Consider the following 20,279-nt stretch of genomic DNA (forward strand, 5'->3'; position numbering starts at 1 on the left):
CTCAACCACAATGGCCCATTAAAGGGATAGGCGCCGCCGTTACCACCTCATTCTCACGTGTCACTCAGCTCTTCCTATATGTCATTATTTCATGTCGTCCCATTGTCCGTTAATTGAAATACCACAGCCATTGTCTATATGGTCCATTAAAGGGACGGGAGCCTTGTTCCTAAGTGTCACCACTACTTTAGGCGCTAGCTCATTAATTTTCATAGTGTTTGACTTACACATGCACAGAGAGGTGGGGCCTAGGAGAGGAAAATAATACCACCGAGAAGAGATGCACACTGGCGTGTTGAAGATCACCCAAACCATCCAAACCTCATTTACATTTTAATTCAAAGACATTAGGCAGATGCTCGTATCAAGTGCAGGTTTGATTTTTTGTGTTTTGCTCAAGGACGCTTAGGTGAGGAGGGTTGCTCAGTTAAATGAATACAGACAATTTTCTGTTTTCATGGTTATTTTTAGTTGCTATGAGTGTAGTGTTTTTCATGATTGCATTATATCTAATGGCCAAAGTGGAAGCTAGCCCAGATTAGCAGGCAGCTTTGTTGGAAAAGGCTAAGGAGGAAAAAATACATTGCAGTTGGAAAATGGAAACAGAGAGAAGAACAGATACCTGTACACCGAACACTTGGGTGAAAAAATCCTTCCCCATGTCTAAATGTATAAGCACAGTTTACGTTCTTAAAAGTAGATTATCATGGGTAATTTAAAGATACTGAGGAGGACAAATTCTGTGAAAAGTTTTGTCTTCGAAATGTAGCCCATTCCCAAATTAGCAGTACTAAGTATTTGAATGTTGTAAAGGATGATGATAAGCAAGACTGGCGGAGAGTGGAAGGTTTGTGCGCCTGGGTCCATACGAAGAGTGATGATGTTGTTGACTCACTGTCGGCCTGATGCCAATCAATCAATTAACCAACCAATAGTCATCTGGTGAGCGCCTAAGGGCACTGGGGAAAATCTCCCAGAAACACTTGAATCAATTACTTTTTTCGCCTCGGCCACAGACTCGCACACAGGTGCAAAACAACACACACACACACACACACACACACACACACACACAGAGTTATACATTTATACTTATGCAGGCTTACATGTTGAAGTCACCGCCTCCCCCTCTTCCAAATGCCCAAACGCGCAGGCATCAGATTGCAGTGCCATGGGAAAAAGAAAAATGAGTAAACTCTGTCTTTCCCCTCATTCTTCACTCCTCATCCCCTTTCCCACTCCCCCCTCTCCTCTAATGGAAAGCAGCATTCCCTGGCTGCCGTCAGCAGCTATAGCCAGCTACACTATAACACAGTTAATAGATAGGTCTGGCAGCTTATGGAGCCCATGCATTTTTTAATGGGAGTTTTATGACTCCTGGAGAGAGCAGGCAAGGGAAGAGGGGCCGGCATATTCTTGATATTTGTTCCATTAATGTAAGTGTGTGTGCGTGTGAGTGTAACTGAGAGTGTGTCTGTGTGAGAAAGGGAAAGCATTGGATAGGACGAGTGTCACAATCTTGCTCTTGTTTGCTTTATCGCTTTTTTTTTAACCATCCAACCATTTTAAACTATCTTTCACTTTTATTTTTTTTTTCAAATTCTCTATTTCTCTTGCTTTCTTAATTAAAAGATGGAGTATGCACACACGCATGTACTAATCTATAAGGTCCTTCTGGTCATAAGCCCTGTCACTAAGCAGTATCCAAGCTAAATCCAGCTGTTGTTTTTTTCACATTTGGACATTGTTTCGCATGCTGCCAGATGGATTAATATGTGTATGTGTGTGGTTAATGTATGTTCTTAATCTCGCAGTTTTTGGTATTTCTACAATGACCTTTGGGCATCATCAGGCAACTCAATCCCATACACACGATGTATGTTAGCTTATGCGTGTGTGTCATGAGCTAGGAGGTCATGTTGACCATTTTATCTGTGTCTGCCCTGACCCACAAACCCCCTGTCCCCTCATCACTGTTACATATAAACAAACACATGAATACAGACACACACACACACGCGCTGTGGAACTATGCATTTCCCCTCCAGGGTAAGAATGATGTGCAGCGGGAAGCATACTGTAGGTTGCTCAGGGGCATTAAATGCAGATGGCACCACAACTGGTAGCAGGGCTGGATCATGCTGCTGTCGTCTGACATGTGTCCACCCTGGTGGATAGCTCATGATCACATGCTGTAGGACCCAGCTGACATGAAAGTTTAATCCCATATTGATATGTATGGAGAAACATTACTGACTGCTGAATTACTGCAGCCTGCTGATACTGGTTAATTCTCCAGCGACATAGTGTCACTCACAGTCCCACACATACACAATACAAAGGAATCTACATTCTAAACAAAATTGATCAGTACATGATGTTGTTAAGTGATTCCATTTTACTGTAGGTATAATAGGGATTTGCAGATTCAGGCTATTGAAGGAGCTTAGCAGAGATGAGAAGGTTTGAGACAGAAACTATAAAGCTGAGAGCGCTGAGAGTTCTCTGTTGGACAGAGGTGAGGTGTTGTAGAGAGTTATTGCTTTGGGCTGGAAAGATTTCCTATATCGGTCCTTGTGAACCAGTCTGTTAGAGAAAGAGCTCCGCTGCCTGTCCAGTAGGTGGTGGAGATGGTGGTCCGGATTATCCATAATGAATACGTTTGTTCAGTGTCCTCCTTTCCACCACAACTGCAAAGGTGTCTGGTTTGTAGCCAATTACGGAGCCAGCCTCCTCAATCAGTTTAAGTCTGTTGGTGTCGGCGGCTCCAATGCTGCTTCCCCAGCAGACTACTGTATAGTGAGGTACAGTTCACTGGCCACAACATCTTGCTGCACACCAAGGATCTCAGCTTCCTCAGGAAATATAATCTGTTCATCCCCTTTTTATATACAGCTTATGTTGGTAACAAAAGAAAATGAAAGCTACACAAGGCATCTCTACGCATTGGTGGTTTCAAATGGCAGCAAGCAGAAAGCAGCGTCAGTTTTGCTGGTGTGTGAGGCCACATTCAGACAGGCAGCTGCTCTTAACTGCGTGTATTTACGTGTATTTTTTCACCTATTGCATCCTATAACGGTGGTGTTGTGAAGGCCATGCCGGAACAAATTGACCTACATAGGTATCTGTCCTTGGCGTATTCAGAGCCCCTGATTTGGTAATGTGATGGGTTACCTCTGGTCTACCTTCATGCACTGGAGCGTTTCCCTTACTGTGTCACTGTCTGTGTGAAAAGCGGATAAAACCTTATAATTATGCAGCGTACACACACAGGTACAAACACACCCTACGGTAGATCATTCAAGTAATTGAATTTAGCCTTCTGAAAACAAGATGCTAACAAGCCCTCTGGAAATACAGTGACATTTAACAATTTTCACAGTCCCACAATTGTGGCTGCAGCACACACAGATTCATGTATAAACACACTCAAGGATGCTTGAACCTTAATAGACTATTAGTTGTCCGTGGTTTTGAATTATAATGTCAGTTCAATTGGTCTATATACTTTAAAAAAAAATGCTGGTAATGAGTTGCCTGAAGGAACCGTAGACTGTCCCTTTTAAAATAGGACACACCAGCTCGGAGGGGCAGACCTTCTTTGATCCTTTCAGTGGGCGAGTGGCGGCATAAACAGGAAGGGGCCCTGCGCTTTAGTGCGTCACTCGCTCTTGTATCACTGGATCTTCTGTGTTGAAATGTGTCTGTAATGTTTTGCATAACATTGGTAGCCTGATATCCTGGATAGATACACAAAGGTGACACAACCTTAAAGGCAGGCACACATGTACAAAGACACATGGTGAAGTGGTGATTGCACACCCACACACACACACACACACACACACACGCACGCACGGTTGATTAGTGCACAGCTGGCTCATCGTCTTGAGCCAGCTGTGTTCTGTCCCCTTATGCGCACAGAGAGTGATATCTATGTTTATGCATATGGAATATGACAGCTTAAGTGTTTCGACTGTAGATATTCTGTGTGTGTGTGTGTGTGTGTGTGTGCGTAGGCAAGTATGCGGCAAGCGCATCGCGACAAGCGGGTGTGGTGTGTTGAGTCTGTTGGAGTCCTGCTCGAAGATAAAATTACATCTCCCCTCCCAAAAAAAAAAAAAAAAAAAAAAAAAAAAAAAAAAAAAAAAAAAAAAAAAAAAAAAAAAAAAAGTTTATTGTTTGTAGCCCCAAAGGGGGCCGCTAATTTGATCCAACATCAAACTAAACAATATTCAGAACGAAGATTGTCTTTTAGTTACGAAATGGAATGTTTTTTTATTTTTATTTTTTACTACATTACAAAAAAATGTATTGCAAAAACTCAATGCTTCTTACTTCTCAAATGTGAATATTTGCTGATTTTCTTTCTATTGATTTGTTCAGCATTGTTCTGCTCGATGTTTTGTGTAGAGAATCTCACGACATTGGCTCCTTCCCTTCAAAAAGAACATTTTATTTTGATACTATAAATAGTCGTCCCCATGCTCTCAGTTCCTTTGTAAGAAAGCACAGATGAATCTACAGCACTGGGTTTCCAAACAAATCCAAGTATCATATTACAAAGAAATGTTTTAGCCTGAGGTTTTGTCAGATAAAATATTAAAGGAGGTATGTGAAGGAGCTGAGGAAACAAGGGACTGCCAGGACAGTACCAGAGCGTGGGTGAGGCAGGACTACATGAGTAGAAGCAGTGTGTAGCAGTGTGTTGCAGTGTGTAACTGTTGGGAAAGGATAACATGCACTACAGACCCCAGACCGCATGAGGCATGACTCCCTCACCACTAGGAAACCTCAGGGCCTTCTGCTCCATGTTCTGTTTGCTCTTACTTTGCTCCTCATTTAGTCCCCCTGGACCTTCTGTGTGTGCTCTTCTTCTCCTCCTCCCAGATTTAGTGTTGCCATATTGCTTTCTCCTCACTGTATTGTTTCCTTTTGGAGTTTTTGCCCCCTCCTGTCCCAGCACTTTTCTCTCCCTGTATCTGTATTGCTCCATTCCTATGTCCCCCCAGTCCCTCTCTGCTATGGCCTGTTCGCCCCACCACCCCTCTCACTTGGATCATTTCCCTCTTTTCTTCCCAGCTCTCTCCCTCTCACCTCCCCGCTCTCTTCATATTTCATATTAACCAATCCTTTCCATGGAGCCAGCTGTATAAACAATAGGGACCGGCCCTCCATGTTTTCTCAGAGTGAGTGAAAAAATGCCGGAAAAACCTGAACACAAGGAGCTCGCCGCACGCCGTCCTCACCGATGATCTGTGGCCCTTTGTCTTTCCGACCCCCTTTGAGCACGAGTGGGACTTTCTGGACTGGAGTGTTGGTTTTCGTGTATGTGTGAGGCTGAGTGTTAAGTGTATGGGGCAGTGTATGCGGGTGTGGGAGCTTCCTGTTACCATAGCCCCCTGCAAATATTGACCGAGCTGAATAGCTACAGTGAGTGGCTCAAAAGCAAACCCTGCATGTCGTGCTCTGCCAGATATGCCTGGTGTTTTGTCACCAACTGCATTCTCACCGGAAATAATTTGACTCACTTAACGCCTAATCTTCTACTTTCCCTGATTCATGGTTTTGATGTTGATGAGGAGAGAAATCTCTGCCCTGTGTCATATAGCCAACCCATATTTAGTAAAAGCACTGGCTTGCCATGCTACTCTTCTATCTATAGGTCTTTAATCTGTCAACCTACATTGTCGACAGCCTATTTTAGCACAGACGTTCCTAGAAGCTGCCGGTGTTCCCTGTAACTGTCTTCATCCCTTTATTTAACGGGCGGGTTGGCGGGCTACTTTAGTTGTAGGTTTTATTGACTTTGTTTGACACACACTTAGTGTGTGTGTGTGTGCGTCTGTCATGGTTTGGCTGTGAATGTGCATTTATGGGTCCACATGCATGCATCCATGCAGGTGGGCAGATGGTCCAGTTCTGCACGGACAGCCACAGTAGCACTCATTATGTGTGAAGGAAGAAGGCTACCATCTTACCCTGACGCATCCCTCACACACACACACACACACACACACACACACACACACACACACACACACACACACACACACACACACACACACACACACACACACAGACAGCTCAACCCTGGGTTTATTTTTTGCAGGTGCAGTGCTTGCTGGCATTTGAGATAATTAAAGGCTGACCTTTCTGAGGTGAAGCAGAAATGTCACCCAGCCTGCTTTGCTGACAAGTGGATTCACCCCACAGGGGGCCTTGGCAAAACAGCTGAGGATTCTCAGCACCCTGGATGTGCACTTAGCACCCTTTAGCCTTCTTGCGCCCCACTTTCTGGCTGTCATTGAGAAGTAGCTCCCACCTCCCTGCTCTCTCACCCAAAATGCCTCAGCTCGCTTAGATTCTGACCATCTCGAAGCCACACAGGTGGAAGTAGCACTAAGGTGGAAGTATTACTGGGGTCAGTTAGTTGGGAGGAGCTTGAATGTATCTTATATTTTACTAATATCAAAGTATAGGATTAAGAAATATTTCAACATGCAGTGTAATCCCTGTTGCATAATAATGGCGCATAAATGGTGTAGTGAATTACTGGTAAAATTAGAAGAAAGAAAATCATCAAAAGTCTTGTGTTACCTTTTCTGGCCTAAATAATTCACATCTATCAGCTGAAGCCCTGTGTTAATGCCGTGTCAAAGTGTCCCACTTTGCCTCTATCCCCCCCTCCCATCACTGCCGCAGATGTGGTCTAGTCATTATGCAAATTCCACCTGAGGTGGTAAAGTACAGTAAATGCAGCATACTGTACAACACTCCCCAGGGCAATAAGACAACATGCAAATGTGAGTCAGGACATGACTTGGGCACACATTAATAAGCACACCCACGCACACATACGGGCTGTATGCGTGACCGCACACAACACCCATACGCTCAGACACTTGTTGATATATACACATTCGTTTGTCTCACACATGCAAAACACACACACACACACACATGCTCTCAAATGTGCAGCATGTACACGCTCATGCATGCACATATGCGCATTCCCTTCCGCAATGTCACATCTAACTTCTGACGTATGCATCCACCCACACTGCTGTCCTCATAAAAATTTCAATGCATCGTGCTTGGGCGACTTCCATTATGTGTAACACTGAAAAGCCATACAGGCTGGAGTCGGAGCCCACTCTGCGCTGTTAAAGGCTGTCATCCACTCTGAGCTGGCAGCCTGTAGCCATCCCTGTGGAGAGGCTTTTGTACAAATCTATGTGGGTTTTATGTTGAGGCCATTATAGAGACATCTAAGTCGTCTGTTTCTCAACCTCAAATGGCGAAATACTATGCCATCATGGTACAAGAGTGAGTATATCTGAAGCAGCATGACTGTCATTTGAAACAGCAGGTGATATTTAAATGCCATGCCTACGGGAAATGAGCAACATTAATAAAGTAGCAGGTGTCATATAACAACATGATAGCAATTGACTTAATACTGTGTTTAATGTTCTTCAATATTTGTTACCTCTGACTGTTGTGAGCTGAACTACATATCTCTGAGCAATGCCATACTGATCAGCTCAGTGTTTACACCTAACATTGTATAATGAAGTTACACAGCAGTATTATGCCGAAAACACACTAAGCTGCGGCGAAAGTGCAGCCTGTGGTGAGCAGCCGTTAAAGGTGCTGTAGGTAGGATTGTGAAGTTCCAGGACTTAGCCAAAAAATTTGAACATCGACAACTTCTCAGTCCCTTTCTGCTAAAGCCTTAAACGGTCTCCTAAGCCCCCCCCCAAGGATGAATGCATGTGCATGAGCAGTTATTGACACGCAATTAGACACCCCCCTGGCCCTGATTGGTGCATCTGAACAGGGAGCGGTGGATTTTTGCAAATCGCATTACAGGCTGTAGGTGGTGCCAGAGGAGCCGGATTTTTTTATTTTTTATTACGTGCTTCATGTAGTTCCTCTCGAACATAGGGTCAGTTTCAGCAAATATGACAGAAAGTTAGTTTTATAAGTCTAACCTACTGCACCTTTAATGTCTTTGGAAAGCTGCGGCGGTCGTTTAACTTTAAGCCAGAGAATACCTGCAGCCAATTAGTAACAGAGTCTTGTAACTCGGAATGTTGACCTATGTTTACAAAAAATGTCTTCTCGCTTAAAACACATAAACACGCCTCCTGGCTGCAGAAAAATGTTATTATTACGTTGAGTGGCCACTGCCTGATGTGTTTTCGGCGTTTGCTGTATTGTGCGAAAAGTTAAGGTACTTTTATTGGGAGCTAAAAGACTAATGCTAGATGAAGCCATCCTGTGTAATCACGCTTTGTGCAGCATTAACACTAGACACCATGGTAATAGCAACATATTGTATTGTAAGTGTGGTGCTGCTTCCACTGACCACCAGCTGCTCCTGACACAAAGATATGTAGCAATAGCAGCACCTACATAGTGGATAATTGGTCATCAGGAAATATATAGATTGTTGATGTTGGTGCGTGTCCGTGCATGTGTTCATATTCGTGTGTGTGTGTGTGTGTGTGTGTGTGTAGAATCACCCTGTGCTTTTTTTTCACCGAGCCTCAACAACAACCGGTGTCTGTTTAACGTTCTGTCAGCGACCTCCATAAACTTTGTACGTGCACGTCTGTCTGTTTATGTACACACCAGAGTGTCTCTGTATGTCATGCGTTGCATTTGCTATCCCCTGTGGCTCTGTTCGCTGCGTTGTCCACCCCGACCCCGCGCTGCAATTTGCTGCTTTTCCCAATTATTAATTCAGTGTTTGTTGTCTCAACCGATTACAGTCTCTCAAGACCAATGGACTGTGACCCGTCCTTCTCTCTGCCTGTTACATGCCAAACACAAAGTTAAGCCCAAGTGACCCAGATTGTTTGTTTATCTTTCCTCCTACTGTAAGTGATCACATACATATCCTCCATATAGCACCTTGCCTCAGTGCTCTTGAGTATGTTGAAATTAATTTGGCAGATAAGGGCTTGCTATATAAAGGTCAAAGAGACAGATACGGCTATACAGATGGAGTCTGCAGCTGAATTGTTAGAAACTCTTTGAAAAGACGGACGTTAATGGCTCGGTGCTAGGCCCCAGGGTGCCTACCCACTTCTATAGACTGCACTATTGCATCACCTCTTAATCTGCGCTATCTTTTCCTGTCTTTAGACTACGGTAGTCCATGTCTCAGTTTTATAGCCGTAAGTGCAGTAAGCAAGTGTGTGAGTTAATGTTTTATGTAACACTGGCATACAGAAAGCTTTCATTCCTCTTTGTTATGCTTGTTTTACATCTTATATCTTATCAATTTCCGTTACTTATGCATGTTTATGAAGGACATGTCTTGTCTGCCTTGACAGTACTTAAGCACATCTATATGCTACCATAAAGACCAGAAAGGCACAGCATTATGCACATAACTGATCCCCTTTCTCCTTCTCCATATCAATGACCTTGTGTGTAAGCTGTATCATATAGAACATATACATCATATGGCAGGAGGCAACCGCCCGTGTGTGCGTGTGCATGCAATTGTGTGTGTGTGTGTGTGTGTGTGAAGGAGAGGGAGTTCAAATATAATATACACATTTCAGCCTACTCTATCCAATGTAGGATCAGAGTACACAGCTGTTTGTGAGAATTGAAAGATTGCTTTGTGTACATCGCGGGAAGAAGGATGCAGAGTGCATGTCAGCAGCTTTACCCAGCTTTTGCTATTGCGTGTGCAGTTTTCACAGCAGATTATACGGGCCCTTGATTGTGCCTTGATTTCTCATTTAGTGGAGCGTCTGATTTTCGTGCCTCTCATTGTGTGTACATGTTTTGTCCTTTATCACCGGCACAGGGATTATATAGGTGCTCAGTTACGTTCTGCTTCTGCCCACAGTGTTGTGGTATGTTGTATAATGTGTTTGAAATGCTTCAGCTGGACCAGTCAGATATTGTTTACATGCATCAGAAAATGTTTGGCCCAGTGTCAGCTCCAGACACATTAAATGCTCCTATTCAAATATTTATTTGAATTTATACATACACTTAGATTAGGATTTTTTTTGTCTGATTCAAAAATATTACAAATAGGAGATCACTTTCAATCTGATACACACAAATTCTTATTATCAGTTGCGCTTAATAGGACTAATATTGAGAAAATACATATTTTACTGTAATTGAATTATTTATTTTTTTCAACATTTTATGCTTTAGAAATGTTTGCTATAGCGTAATAGGAAAAATATTATTTAGTTGATAGTAGATGGCTCGTGTCATCGGTTTTGTCACACTCTAATGGGATGCTTTATGATTTGATTACCTAAACTTAATGCCTTATTTTAGGGAGGTTTTTTATTGTCAGCAGCTCACTGTCAAGTGACCTTACATAAAAGCCTAATGTCTCTAAATAACAACCCTGATATTTTGATTTACAGTTGAAGGACACTTCTCGGTATCCACTTTTGAATCTAAAGTCATGTGAGTAGAAACTTGGACTGCCTTTATGCCCTACTAGTCTGTTCCTAACCATTGTTAAATATAGGAAAAGCATAGTTGTGCTGCAGCCACTTCCTTGGTAGTAAACAACAATATTGATGTCTGTTTACTGCGGGCATCAGTAAAAAGAGTTAGCTGTGGGTGCACTACAACGAAGTTGCTGCTGGTGTAACGGTAATGTTTGATGTTGCTTATTGTTCAGAACGGCCTCTTATGGCACCCACACTATACTCTGTAATGATAATGGTGAAGGAAGTGGCCCATTACCAGCCGGTGAGTTGTAGTTCCTCATTGAAAGACCCAGTTCAGCATATGTGGCCTCTGGGTGTTGCATTAAAATATATATGGCTTCACATCACATCAGTGTGTGTTTTTGACAATGCTGATACATTTTACATGGCTGCACAAATGCAATGCAAGAGAGTATCAAGGCCACATTTCATAATGGTAATGGTTGTGTATTATTCTGTATTATGGAACCAGAAATAAAGGTCATTGTTAGTATGTTACCTTAACTCTTAACTCTCTTCTGGTTTACTAGGTGGCTACTCAGGAGAGAGAGGGGTTTTACAAGCAAATAAACTATATCTAACTCTCCTGGGCTTTAAAAAAAATGCTGTTAATGCTTTCGGCCTAATACAAGTGCACCGTCCAGCCCATAATCCCTGACCACCGCACACACTAGCTCACCACGAGAGGGTGACAATAAATAAAAATATAAGACAAATAATAGAAGGCCAAGCCCATAATATCAGCTCTCCATCTGATTAACAGACATATCAGGGCTCCACATACACTACCTGCACTACACTTTAATTACTAATTTTCCCTACATGCAGGTATATAGTCTCACACATGCACGCAGGTCTAGCACTGAGCCCCTATGGAATCACTGAGAACAGCTCTCCGACAGTTACACCAAAGAATGTTATCAAAGACGGTAATGGTGGAGCAGTGCTCCTGCAGAGACAAAGACTCAAAGAAACTAGACATTCTTAAAGATGTTTCAGTTCGAAGACATAATACAGAGGACGGTGACGGGAAAGATCGACATGAGAGATGTGATGCAGGAGGATTCAAAGTACCACTGCGTCACCAGGGCACAGCTAGCCACCAGGAGGCCCTGTGTTGTTTTTGAAGTACAGTTTCTAGTCCGTCTCTAGTGAGGATGTTGGTGGGCAGCGATTTTACAGCGACAGTCATTCTGAATCTATGCAGGTGATGGGTGCCAAGTTAAAGGGAAAGTGTAAGCAGTCATCAAATCTAGCTCCCCGCAAGAAATGAACCAAGCAGGACAGAACATAATATTTATTTAACCATTTTAATTGAATTAAGCATCAGCCAGATGTGTCGGATCTACTTTAAATGGTCAGTAATCGGGGCATCTATAGCTTTCACAGTCAACTACCATGGGAGATTTTTGCGTGCCGGCGTGCTAGAATCTATACCTAAGGAGCATTTCTCTGCCTGCATGTGGTGTAACACTTTATGTTGGGTTTTTCCATTAATTTGTCACATGGCTGCCACCAGTGCACCCCTCTCACCTGTTACATACTTGTGCTTAATGTACACCATTCAAGTGAGAACAGGCACACAAACATGTCTGACTTGACCCCTCTCCCTTTACAGGAGTTCATCCATGATGTCCTGGTGTGATTCATGCTAGAGTGCTACATTCCTGAACAACACTGTTCATGCAAAGACACATTCCTTTGACTTTTTTTTAAGTGTGTGTGTGTGTGTGTGTGTGTGTGTGTGTGTGTGTGTGTGTGTGTGTGTGTGTGTGTGTGTGTGTGTGTGTGTGTGTGTGTGTGTGTTGCAATGTTTTTACTTTAACTACTGCACATTACATCCACTGACTCATAAAAGGGTCATTACAGTAAAGAAATAAGTAATGCTCATGTTATGACAAGCTGTTTTAAAAAGGAGCTCTTCCTCTTGTATATACTGTGGTGGTAGTGTACCATTTTATGATAATTGTGTTCTCCGGCGTATAGTTGTCAGTGCCCTTGTGTGCGCTCATGCTTTCTGCGTTGGCTACAGGACTGTTTGTACACGTCTTGCTCTTAATTTGGAAGTAAACTCCGCAGCAGAAATCTCTAGTGGTCCCAGATCTGCGCCTTGGGTCTCACCTCTGGCTTCTGCAACTGGTGTAATTAGCAAAGTTTTCTTTTGTATCGCTCTCTTCATTTATGTTTTGGCTCGTCTCCCCCAGTATTTGTACTCTGTCACTGTTAATGAGCGTGTGTTTGAGCGCACAAAGCTGCGAGGAGACATCACACACCCACTGCTCTCTTCGCAGTTTTAACACTCCATTAGATAATTAAGGCAGAGGGGGTGTTTTTGTAACATTTCAGATGAGACATTGCCATTAATTAGTGTCAAAAGAAAAGAACTGTTTTGCTCAAGCACTTAAGTACAATGGGAAACGATCTCTTTACCTTGCCATTGAAGCACTAAATGAAATCTCTCTCTTTCTCTCTCTGTTTTTATTCACAGAAAGAGGCAAAGAGGAGGCCCGTCCACGGAGAAGAGCTTTGGCTTGGCATCATGTAATCTGTGCATTTCCTAGGAGCGCTCTGCTGTACAAGAAGCATTAAGACCACTAGCACCTCTATCACCACTCATCAAAGTCACCTGTTCTTGACTCAACTTGCCTTCTGTCTTCTCCACCCCCACCCCCCCCCCCTTTCATCTTGACGATAAGGAATGGCCGTGCTAGTTTCCAGCCTCCCCAACGCCTCTCGCAAATAAGGCCTTTCAACTTGTTTCGCAATACCAGAGAAAGGAAGGATAAAACACTCTACAGTCCTCTTTTATACTACTTTGCTGTGTCTCTTTGTTTCTTTACTCACTCAACCCTTAACACACACATTCACTAAACTAGCAGGATTTTTTTTTCTTGGTGACATCTACAGCTGCCGTTTTAAGGACACAAGCACTCAAGTTTCCAAACCAAAAGGAGATTCTTTTTTTTTTTTTCGCCCGGCTTCGGTCTTTTGGAATATCTACTCATGCAGTGTCCCTATGGGGGATTAAACCAGTACAGGAATCCACACTGACTTCACTTTGGCCCTGTTAGATCTTGTTAAGGTGGTTTTTCAGCGAGGTCTGTGACTGGAGGTGGACTGAGCCATCATGGCTGGGAAGGGCAACCCATTGCCGGGCCCCCACCTCAACGGCTTTCCCATGCCCACCTACTCCTACTTTTTCCCCCATATGTTGGGGAGCCTGTCGCCTCCAGCTCTGGCAGGACTGCCCATAAGTGGGTACAGCACCCCCTCACCAGCCAGTAAGAACACTTTACCCTTTTTGCTTACTCATTACTGGTTAAGATGTGGGACTGTGTTATGCTCTGGCTATTGTGCAGGAAGATTCACTTTCCTTTGTGTGTATCCTGGTTTACCTGTGCAGCTGTGACACAGTTTCCTGTATAGCTCCTCCCACTGTGTGTGTGTGTGTGTATATGTGTGTGCATGCGTGTGTGTGTGTGTGTGTGTGTGTGTGTGTGTGTGTGTGTGTGTGTGTGTGTGTGTGCGCATGCGTGTACATTATGCTTGTGCCTGTAAGTCGGCTGACAAAAGAACACTTTCATCTCATCCGTTTTTAGATCATTCGGATTTGAAAGATCTGTGTGTTGGTAAACAGAGAGTGACAGACACACACACACACACGCACGCGCACGTTGCCTCTAGCTCTGTCCTTAATTTACAAGCCCACACACATCCGCACACACACACACACACACACACACACACACATGGAAATGTCAGCGTAGATCACAAGGAAGTGAGGCAGGACAGCCAGAAAGGAGCATTGTTTATATGGGGAACGCAACTTTGGCAAGCTTTCCTTAATAAATCTCACAAAAACTATCATCGTAGCCAACCTTCATGCTACAACTCCTTCATAAAATCCATGAAAAGCTTCAGAACTGACTTGCAAAGTAAGTCAAACTAGGTGAAACATACTTTTTCATAAGGCAAAAAAAGCCATTGTGTAGTGAAGAATTTAAGGAGTTCAGTATGTAAAATCTTAATCTGCAAAGTAACTATAACTAAGTAATATTCATATTGCCCTCTAAAATGTAGTGGAGTGGAAGGATGAAGTAGTATAAATGTATGTAAATGCACCTCCATCAGTGACTACTAATTAGAATCCCAAAAGTGCGTTGAAATCCAGTGAAATATTATACTCGTAAAATATCTGCATCTCACAGCAGACTGGGGAACATCGGCTAGATAACAAATTAAACGATTGCAGCAGCAGCAGAAATATGAACTAAAGGAAGACATTTGGCGGTGCAGACGTACAGTCAGTGTGTGTGTATTGGTGTGGAAAGGCCTGGCAGACAGCAACCCCACTCTCACAGGTTCAGAGGGGGTCAGTGTATTGACTTTCTATCTGCTGGAGTTTGCGTTGGCAGTCAGCGCGGAGGGAAGTGAGGAACAGTTACTGCCCTGCCCAGTCACTCCCACTTCCCCAAAACCAGATACCCCACCTCACTCACAAATACTGCAGCTCAGATTCCTCTTTTTACTCTGTTGCAAGTGTGTGTGTGTGTGTGTGTGTGCGTGTGTGCGTGTGCGCGTGCACACTGAGCCACTCTCCCAGTGTTTGCCATGCGGGACTGCAAGGTTCCTTCCCTTTTGCCTGGACAAACATTTCCTGTCTGTAAACATCGGAGAGCCAGGGACACCACAGTTTCCTGACGAGCATGAGCACACACACACACACACACACACACACACACACACACACACACACGCACACACACTCACACTCTCACACACACACACACACACACACACACACACACACACACACACACACACACACACACACACACACACACACACACACACTCACTCGTGCGCACATACACACCACACACACTCACACAGCAACAGAAACACGTGTCTCCTTTCATTCAAACTGTAACACAAAAACACCACCTTTACCCCTTTTTCTGCCTCCTCCTATCCCTCTCTCTGGCAGTTCATTTCTCTCTCCCTCTTGTTCAAACACATGTTTTTTTTTCCTTCTCTCTCATATTTTTACACACACACTCCAGCTAAGCCCTTATCAACCCCAATGCTCAGCAGTGACGAAAGAGAGAAAGAAAAAGAGCTGTGGGAGAGAGAGAGAGAGAGAGAGAGAGAGAGAGAGAGAGAGAGAGTGTCAGTTTGTTTGGAGCTTGAATGAGAGGAATTTACAGAATGACAGATTGGAAGCAAGAGAGCAGAGCATTGGACTTGATGGATTTCAGCATGGCTAAAATTCATATGATGTTTGTGTGTATGCGTGTGTGCACTGTCCCCGTGTTTGTGTCCTGTGTGGATATTGTTGATGTTGTCCAAAAAAGTTAGTTTTGTCCAGGCCAGGTTTTTTACAAGAAAATAAAGCTGTGAAACATGTAAATGTGTTATTACATGTGGGTTTATCTTGGCTTTGCCAGACCTATCTCCACAGTGCTGCGGACGAGGGTCTGGCTGGTCCACACAACATCCCGGGAATAGGAAAAAAGACATGCTCTGGTTTATTGGCATTTCTTTAAACCAATCACAATCGTCTAGCGCCGGACACAGCAACAGCGCCTCTGCAAAAAAGCCTCGGGAAGGAACTTGTTTTGGTGGAACGTGTTTACGTTCAAAAGTTGTTTCAGTTGTGCAACAGAAAAACTGAGATTGGACAGATAGTCTAGCTAGCTGTCTGGATTTACCCTGCAGAGGTATGAGGAGCAAGTTAACCATAGTCCTCATAAATTGGCCGGAGTTTAGAATGCCAACACAAAGAAAGCGGAAGGTGAGGGACGTCCGGCGGAACTTCCAGCGGCACCGGAACACTCCTGTAAATGAAACGCTGTCGATATAGAGTACCTGTGGATTGGAGAGGTGTTGCATTTACACCCTGTCCACCTGTGTCTTTGGTGCATGAACACCTGTATTTCTTTATTTTTCTTCCATGTAAGTGCAGTCCAATCATGATGCAAGCCTTTTGTCATTTTGTTTGTATTCATCTCATTTGCCATCAAAAATCCAGTTCAGCACACCTTCCCTTTTTTTGTGTTCTTTTTCCATCCGGCCTCTGTTCACACTCAGTCCTCCTCCAGTCCTGTTCTCAGAGTCGTCCAGCTCTTCTGCTTTGGCCTCCTTTAGCAAACCACAATAGACCAATTATTTGGACCAAGCAGAGAAGAGGGGTTAATCCAGGCCTACAACACACACACACACACACACTCTGTGTGTCTCTCCAGCTCTAACCTCCTGGGTTATGTCTTCACTTCACATTATCTGAAAATCATCAGGTTAGGTTACACACTGGAGCAGATCAGTTGCAGATATTGGTATTACATGTATTGCCTGCAGCTTTATTAGTAAACTGAATATTATCACTATGGATTAATCACACTTGCACGCCCAAAAACGTACACACTGCTGTATTGAACGCAGTCAAAAATCCACATCTGATGGAATGCGCTCATTACACGCACACTCACATATGCACAACTTTCATTAGTGTTTTCGATTGAATCCTTCCCGGCCGCATGATTATGGAACTATCTGGCAATAACACCCCATCTATTGATCCCATTACTATCATTAAAGCCAAGCGCTGTCTGTCACCAGCTCTAACACCGTGCTATTACATTAGCACAGTGTTATAAGGGATCATAATGAATGGAGCCAGCTTGCTACCTGCTGCCACGGCGGACTAATTGGCTTTTCCCCACAGAGTGCTCTTGTTTCAGCAGCCACAGTAATTGCTTGGTACAAGAGCGTTTCCTAAGACAGCTAACACACACGAGCACCATCTTTTTTGACTTATTAGGGGGTATTTATGGCATTAATGAATCTACTTTTGGGCCACGCGGAGAAATATGAAAGGATGTTTTCAGACCTCAAGGAAGCTGTGTGTGTGTGTGTGTGTGTGTGTGTGTGTGTGTGTGTGTGTGTGTGTGTGTGTGTGTGTGTGTGTGTGTGTGTGTGTGTGTGTGTGTGTGTGTGTGTGTGTGTGTGTGTGTCACCTATCCCATTAAGCAGCCCATGGGCGGAATGCTCTGACCATGGGTAAATATGGATATGGTAATGTTGGGCAAAGTTTGTGTTTGTGAGGTGGTGTGTGTGTGTGTGTGTGTGTGTGTGTGTGTGTGTGTGTGTGTGTGTGTGTGTGTGCGCTGGTTTTTGAACAGACAGGTGGTTCCTCTCTGCCCCGGTGGTCTGCGGGAATCAAGGGGGCATCTTAGTACACTCCATGGGTGGCAAAAACACACACTTTCAAGTACACACACACACACACACACACACCCACAGACGCAGGGCTTGTGTGGTGGTAGTAATAGGCATAATGACAGTGGGAAATGTGCTCCCTTTTGGCAGCAATCCAAAGTGTGTGTGGATACGACACAAATAGGCAAGCTATTGACTGGAGCACTTTTCCTATCAGGCGACCAGGTACCAGCCATTATGCCACTTCAGAAAGACACACACAGACTCACACTCACACACCCAAACAGTACCTCAGGGGAGCTGGTTGTCATTATTGGAAAGTCATTTGAGGGGTGCCGATACTCTGATGGCGAGGATGCAGGCTTATTAAACGTGGCGTGTTTAACAGATCTAGCACGGCAGCATAGCACTCATTCACCCCAGCTTAACGACCTTGTTAATTAACTGCAGAGCGCTGGGAGGCTGAAAAATGAGCACAAGGACTTTCCTATTCTTACATTTTCAAAGAAGTAATTGTCTCGGATGCTACTCTGAGATGCTCGGCACATCACAGGTAGTTAAAGAGTTTTAGCCTTTGTTGTTTATTCAGGCTTTGAGGCCGGCGCATTTTGAGGAATTATTATTGTGATAATTGTTATTGTGGATATGATAGAGCATTTGTTGTACAAGTATGGACTATAAAGTCGTTGTGACTGTGAATGCTTTACCGCTGTCTGCAGCAACACATTATGATATGCTTCTGGCCTCAGATCTGACAGCATCAGGCCACAAGGATACACCAATGTCACCATATGGATTGTGTGTGCGTGTGTTTGTTCCCCATTGCATGTGCACTTGTGTTTGGGAATTTGCTGAATTAAAATGTATGTTTGGGTGTTCATTAGGATAGCGCGGGAACACCGCCTAAGAAAGAGAGTCTGCTGTGAAGGGAAAGCAAAAGGATGGGAGAGACAGGAAGAGAATCCGAGAGGGATAGAGAGACAGACATGCAGGCCTTCTGTGCAGATGTGACAGAAGCCTCAGGCACACACACACACACACACACACACACACACACACACACACACACACACACACACTGGCTTTGGCAGCACTTGTGTCCCGTGCCAGCCTAATGTGCCAAAACGCAAGCAAGTTTAGCCAAAAGGGGCTCCCACAAGAAAACCCATCACCCTCTCCTCTGGCCCTCTTGCCTCATATCCATTCTTCCTTACTCCCTTCTTGGCTTCAGCACATCTCTTGTTCTCTCCTTCTTATTTTTCCAGCTCCATTCTTTCCTCCCTCCATCACCACTTTCTCTGCTTGTCCTCTTTTTCTTGCCCGATCCATCCGTCCGTGTCCGCTCAGCTCCTTTCCACTTTCATCTTTCTTTGGTCATATATCTGCACCACACTCCTCCCCGCATCTCTCTCTCTCATTCTCTATTATCCTCCTTTCTTCCCACCCTCCCTTTCTCCACCTGAGGACTTGACAGAGCTATCATTACCCTGCCACCTATTTACTTGCAGCCTGTTATTTTCCATTTGGTTTGAGGGGACCTGGGGCCAAATCCCTGCCCAAAATACTTGATCCTAGCCACAGGATTTATCCCTGAGTGGCTTGGCGAGTGCGGTCCACTCCCACCACACCTTTTTTCTTTTTTTTTTTTTCTTTTTTCTTTTTTTTTTTCTCTTTTTTTTTTTCAATTTCTTTTTTCTTTTCCCCCCCCCCCCTCCCTCCCCCCCCCTCTCTTTTTCCTTTTTCCATGGCCGCTTATGCAAATACAGGCCCTCCTTTTCAAAGAGCTGTCTACCCATAATCCGATGGATGGCTCCATTTTCAGAGCGCTACACACACATTTACACACACGTTTGTGCTCACGGAAATGCAGAATGCATCACACACTCTATTAGGAATACACGGACACATGCTTCACACCAGCTGGCACATGCATGCAGACATGCACACAAACTGCCATATGAGTGCAGAGAGAAGGCCCTCCTCTGCAGCATGGGTGTTATATTCTGAGTAGCGAGCGCTTTAAGCGGGAGTTGGGCCATAACAACTTCAAAACCAGCAGGCTGTCGCCAGCAGCCATGCAGCACTCAGTTGGGTAAACACTGGCATAATCTAAATCTCTCTCTCTGATGTGCCAGCGCAAGTATCTTTATTTCTGCTCTCTTCAAAGGCCCTGCATGGAAGTCAAGACAAGGGTAAAGCGATAAGAACTCCCCCCTTTTTTCTCTCTCTCTCTCTCTCCTCTGCGGCTTTCCTATCCTTTCCTTCAACCCACTCTCGCACTGACCCCCTTCTCCTTCCTTTTATCTCTTGTCCCCTCCCCATACATGCACGCACGGCTACACACACACACACACACACACACACACACACACACACCTCCATCTTCTTATGCCCTTTTTCAGTACCCATTGCATGCAGCCATAATTCACACTGCCGCATACACTCAAATGTCAATGACTCTCTCACAGGCATCATTCCTCTATTGTCCTTTGATAAGCGGCAGGAATGACGGCATCTGTAGAATATAGGGCGGTTACCTAATGGAGGAGACGAGGGAGGGAAGGAAGAAAAGGA

At 44.2% G+C, this 20,279-nt stretch overlaps 1 protein-coding gene and 1 long non-coding RNA gene across 2 annotated transcripts in view; both read left to right on the forward strand.

Moving 5' to 3' along the window:
• Window positions 1-13,159, forward strand: part of LOC120550692 — a 66,624-nt gene extending 53,465 nt beyond the window's left edge. The window contains exon 3 of the long non-coding RNA XR_005637765.1: window positions 12,976-13,159. This is a non-coding gene — a long non-coding RNA (uncharacterized LOC120550692). The remainder of the gene's footprint in view (window positions 1-12,975) is intronic.
• Window positions 13,160-13,162: 3 nt separating this feature from the next.
• The window catches only part of raraa (retinoic acid receptor, alpha a), an 81,272-nt gene continuing 74,155 nt past the window's right edge, over window positions 13,163-20,279 (forward strand). The window contains exon 1 of the mRNA XM_039787370.1: window positions 13,163-13,768. Within this exon, the coding sequence (XP_039643304.1) occupies window positions 13,615-13,768 (154 nt within the window). The 5' untranslated portion in view covers window positions 13,163-13,614. The remainder of the gene's footprint in view (window positions 13,769-20,279) is intronic.

The sequence above is a fragment of the Perca fluviatilis genome, chromosome 21 (genome assembly GCF_010015445.1).
Source record: "Perca fluviatilis chromosome 21, GENO_Pfluv_1.0, whole genome shotgun sequence".
NCBI lineage: Eukaryota > Metazoa > Chordata > Actinopteri > Perciformes > Percidae > Perca > Perca fluviatilis.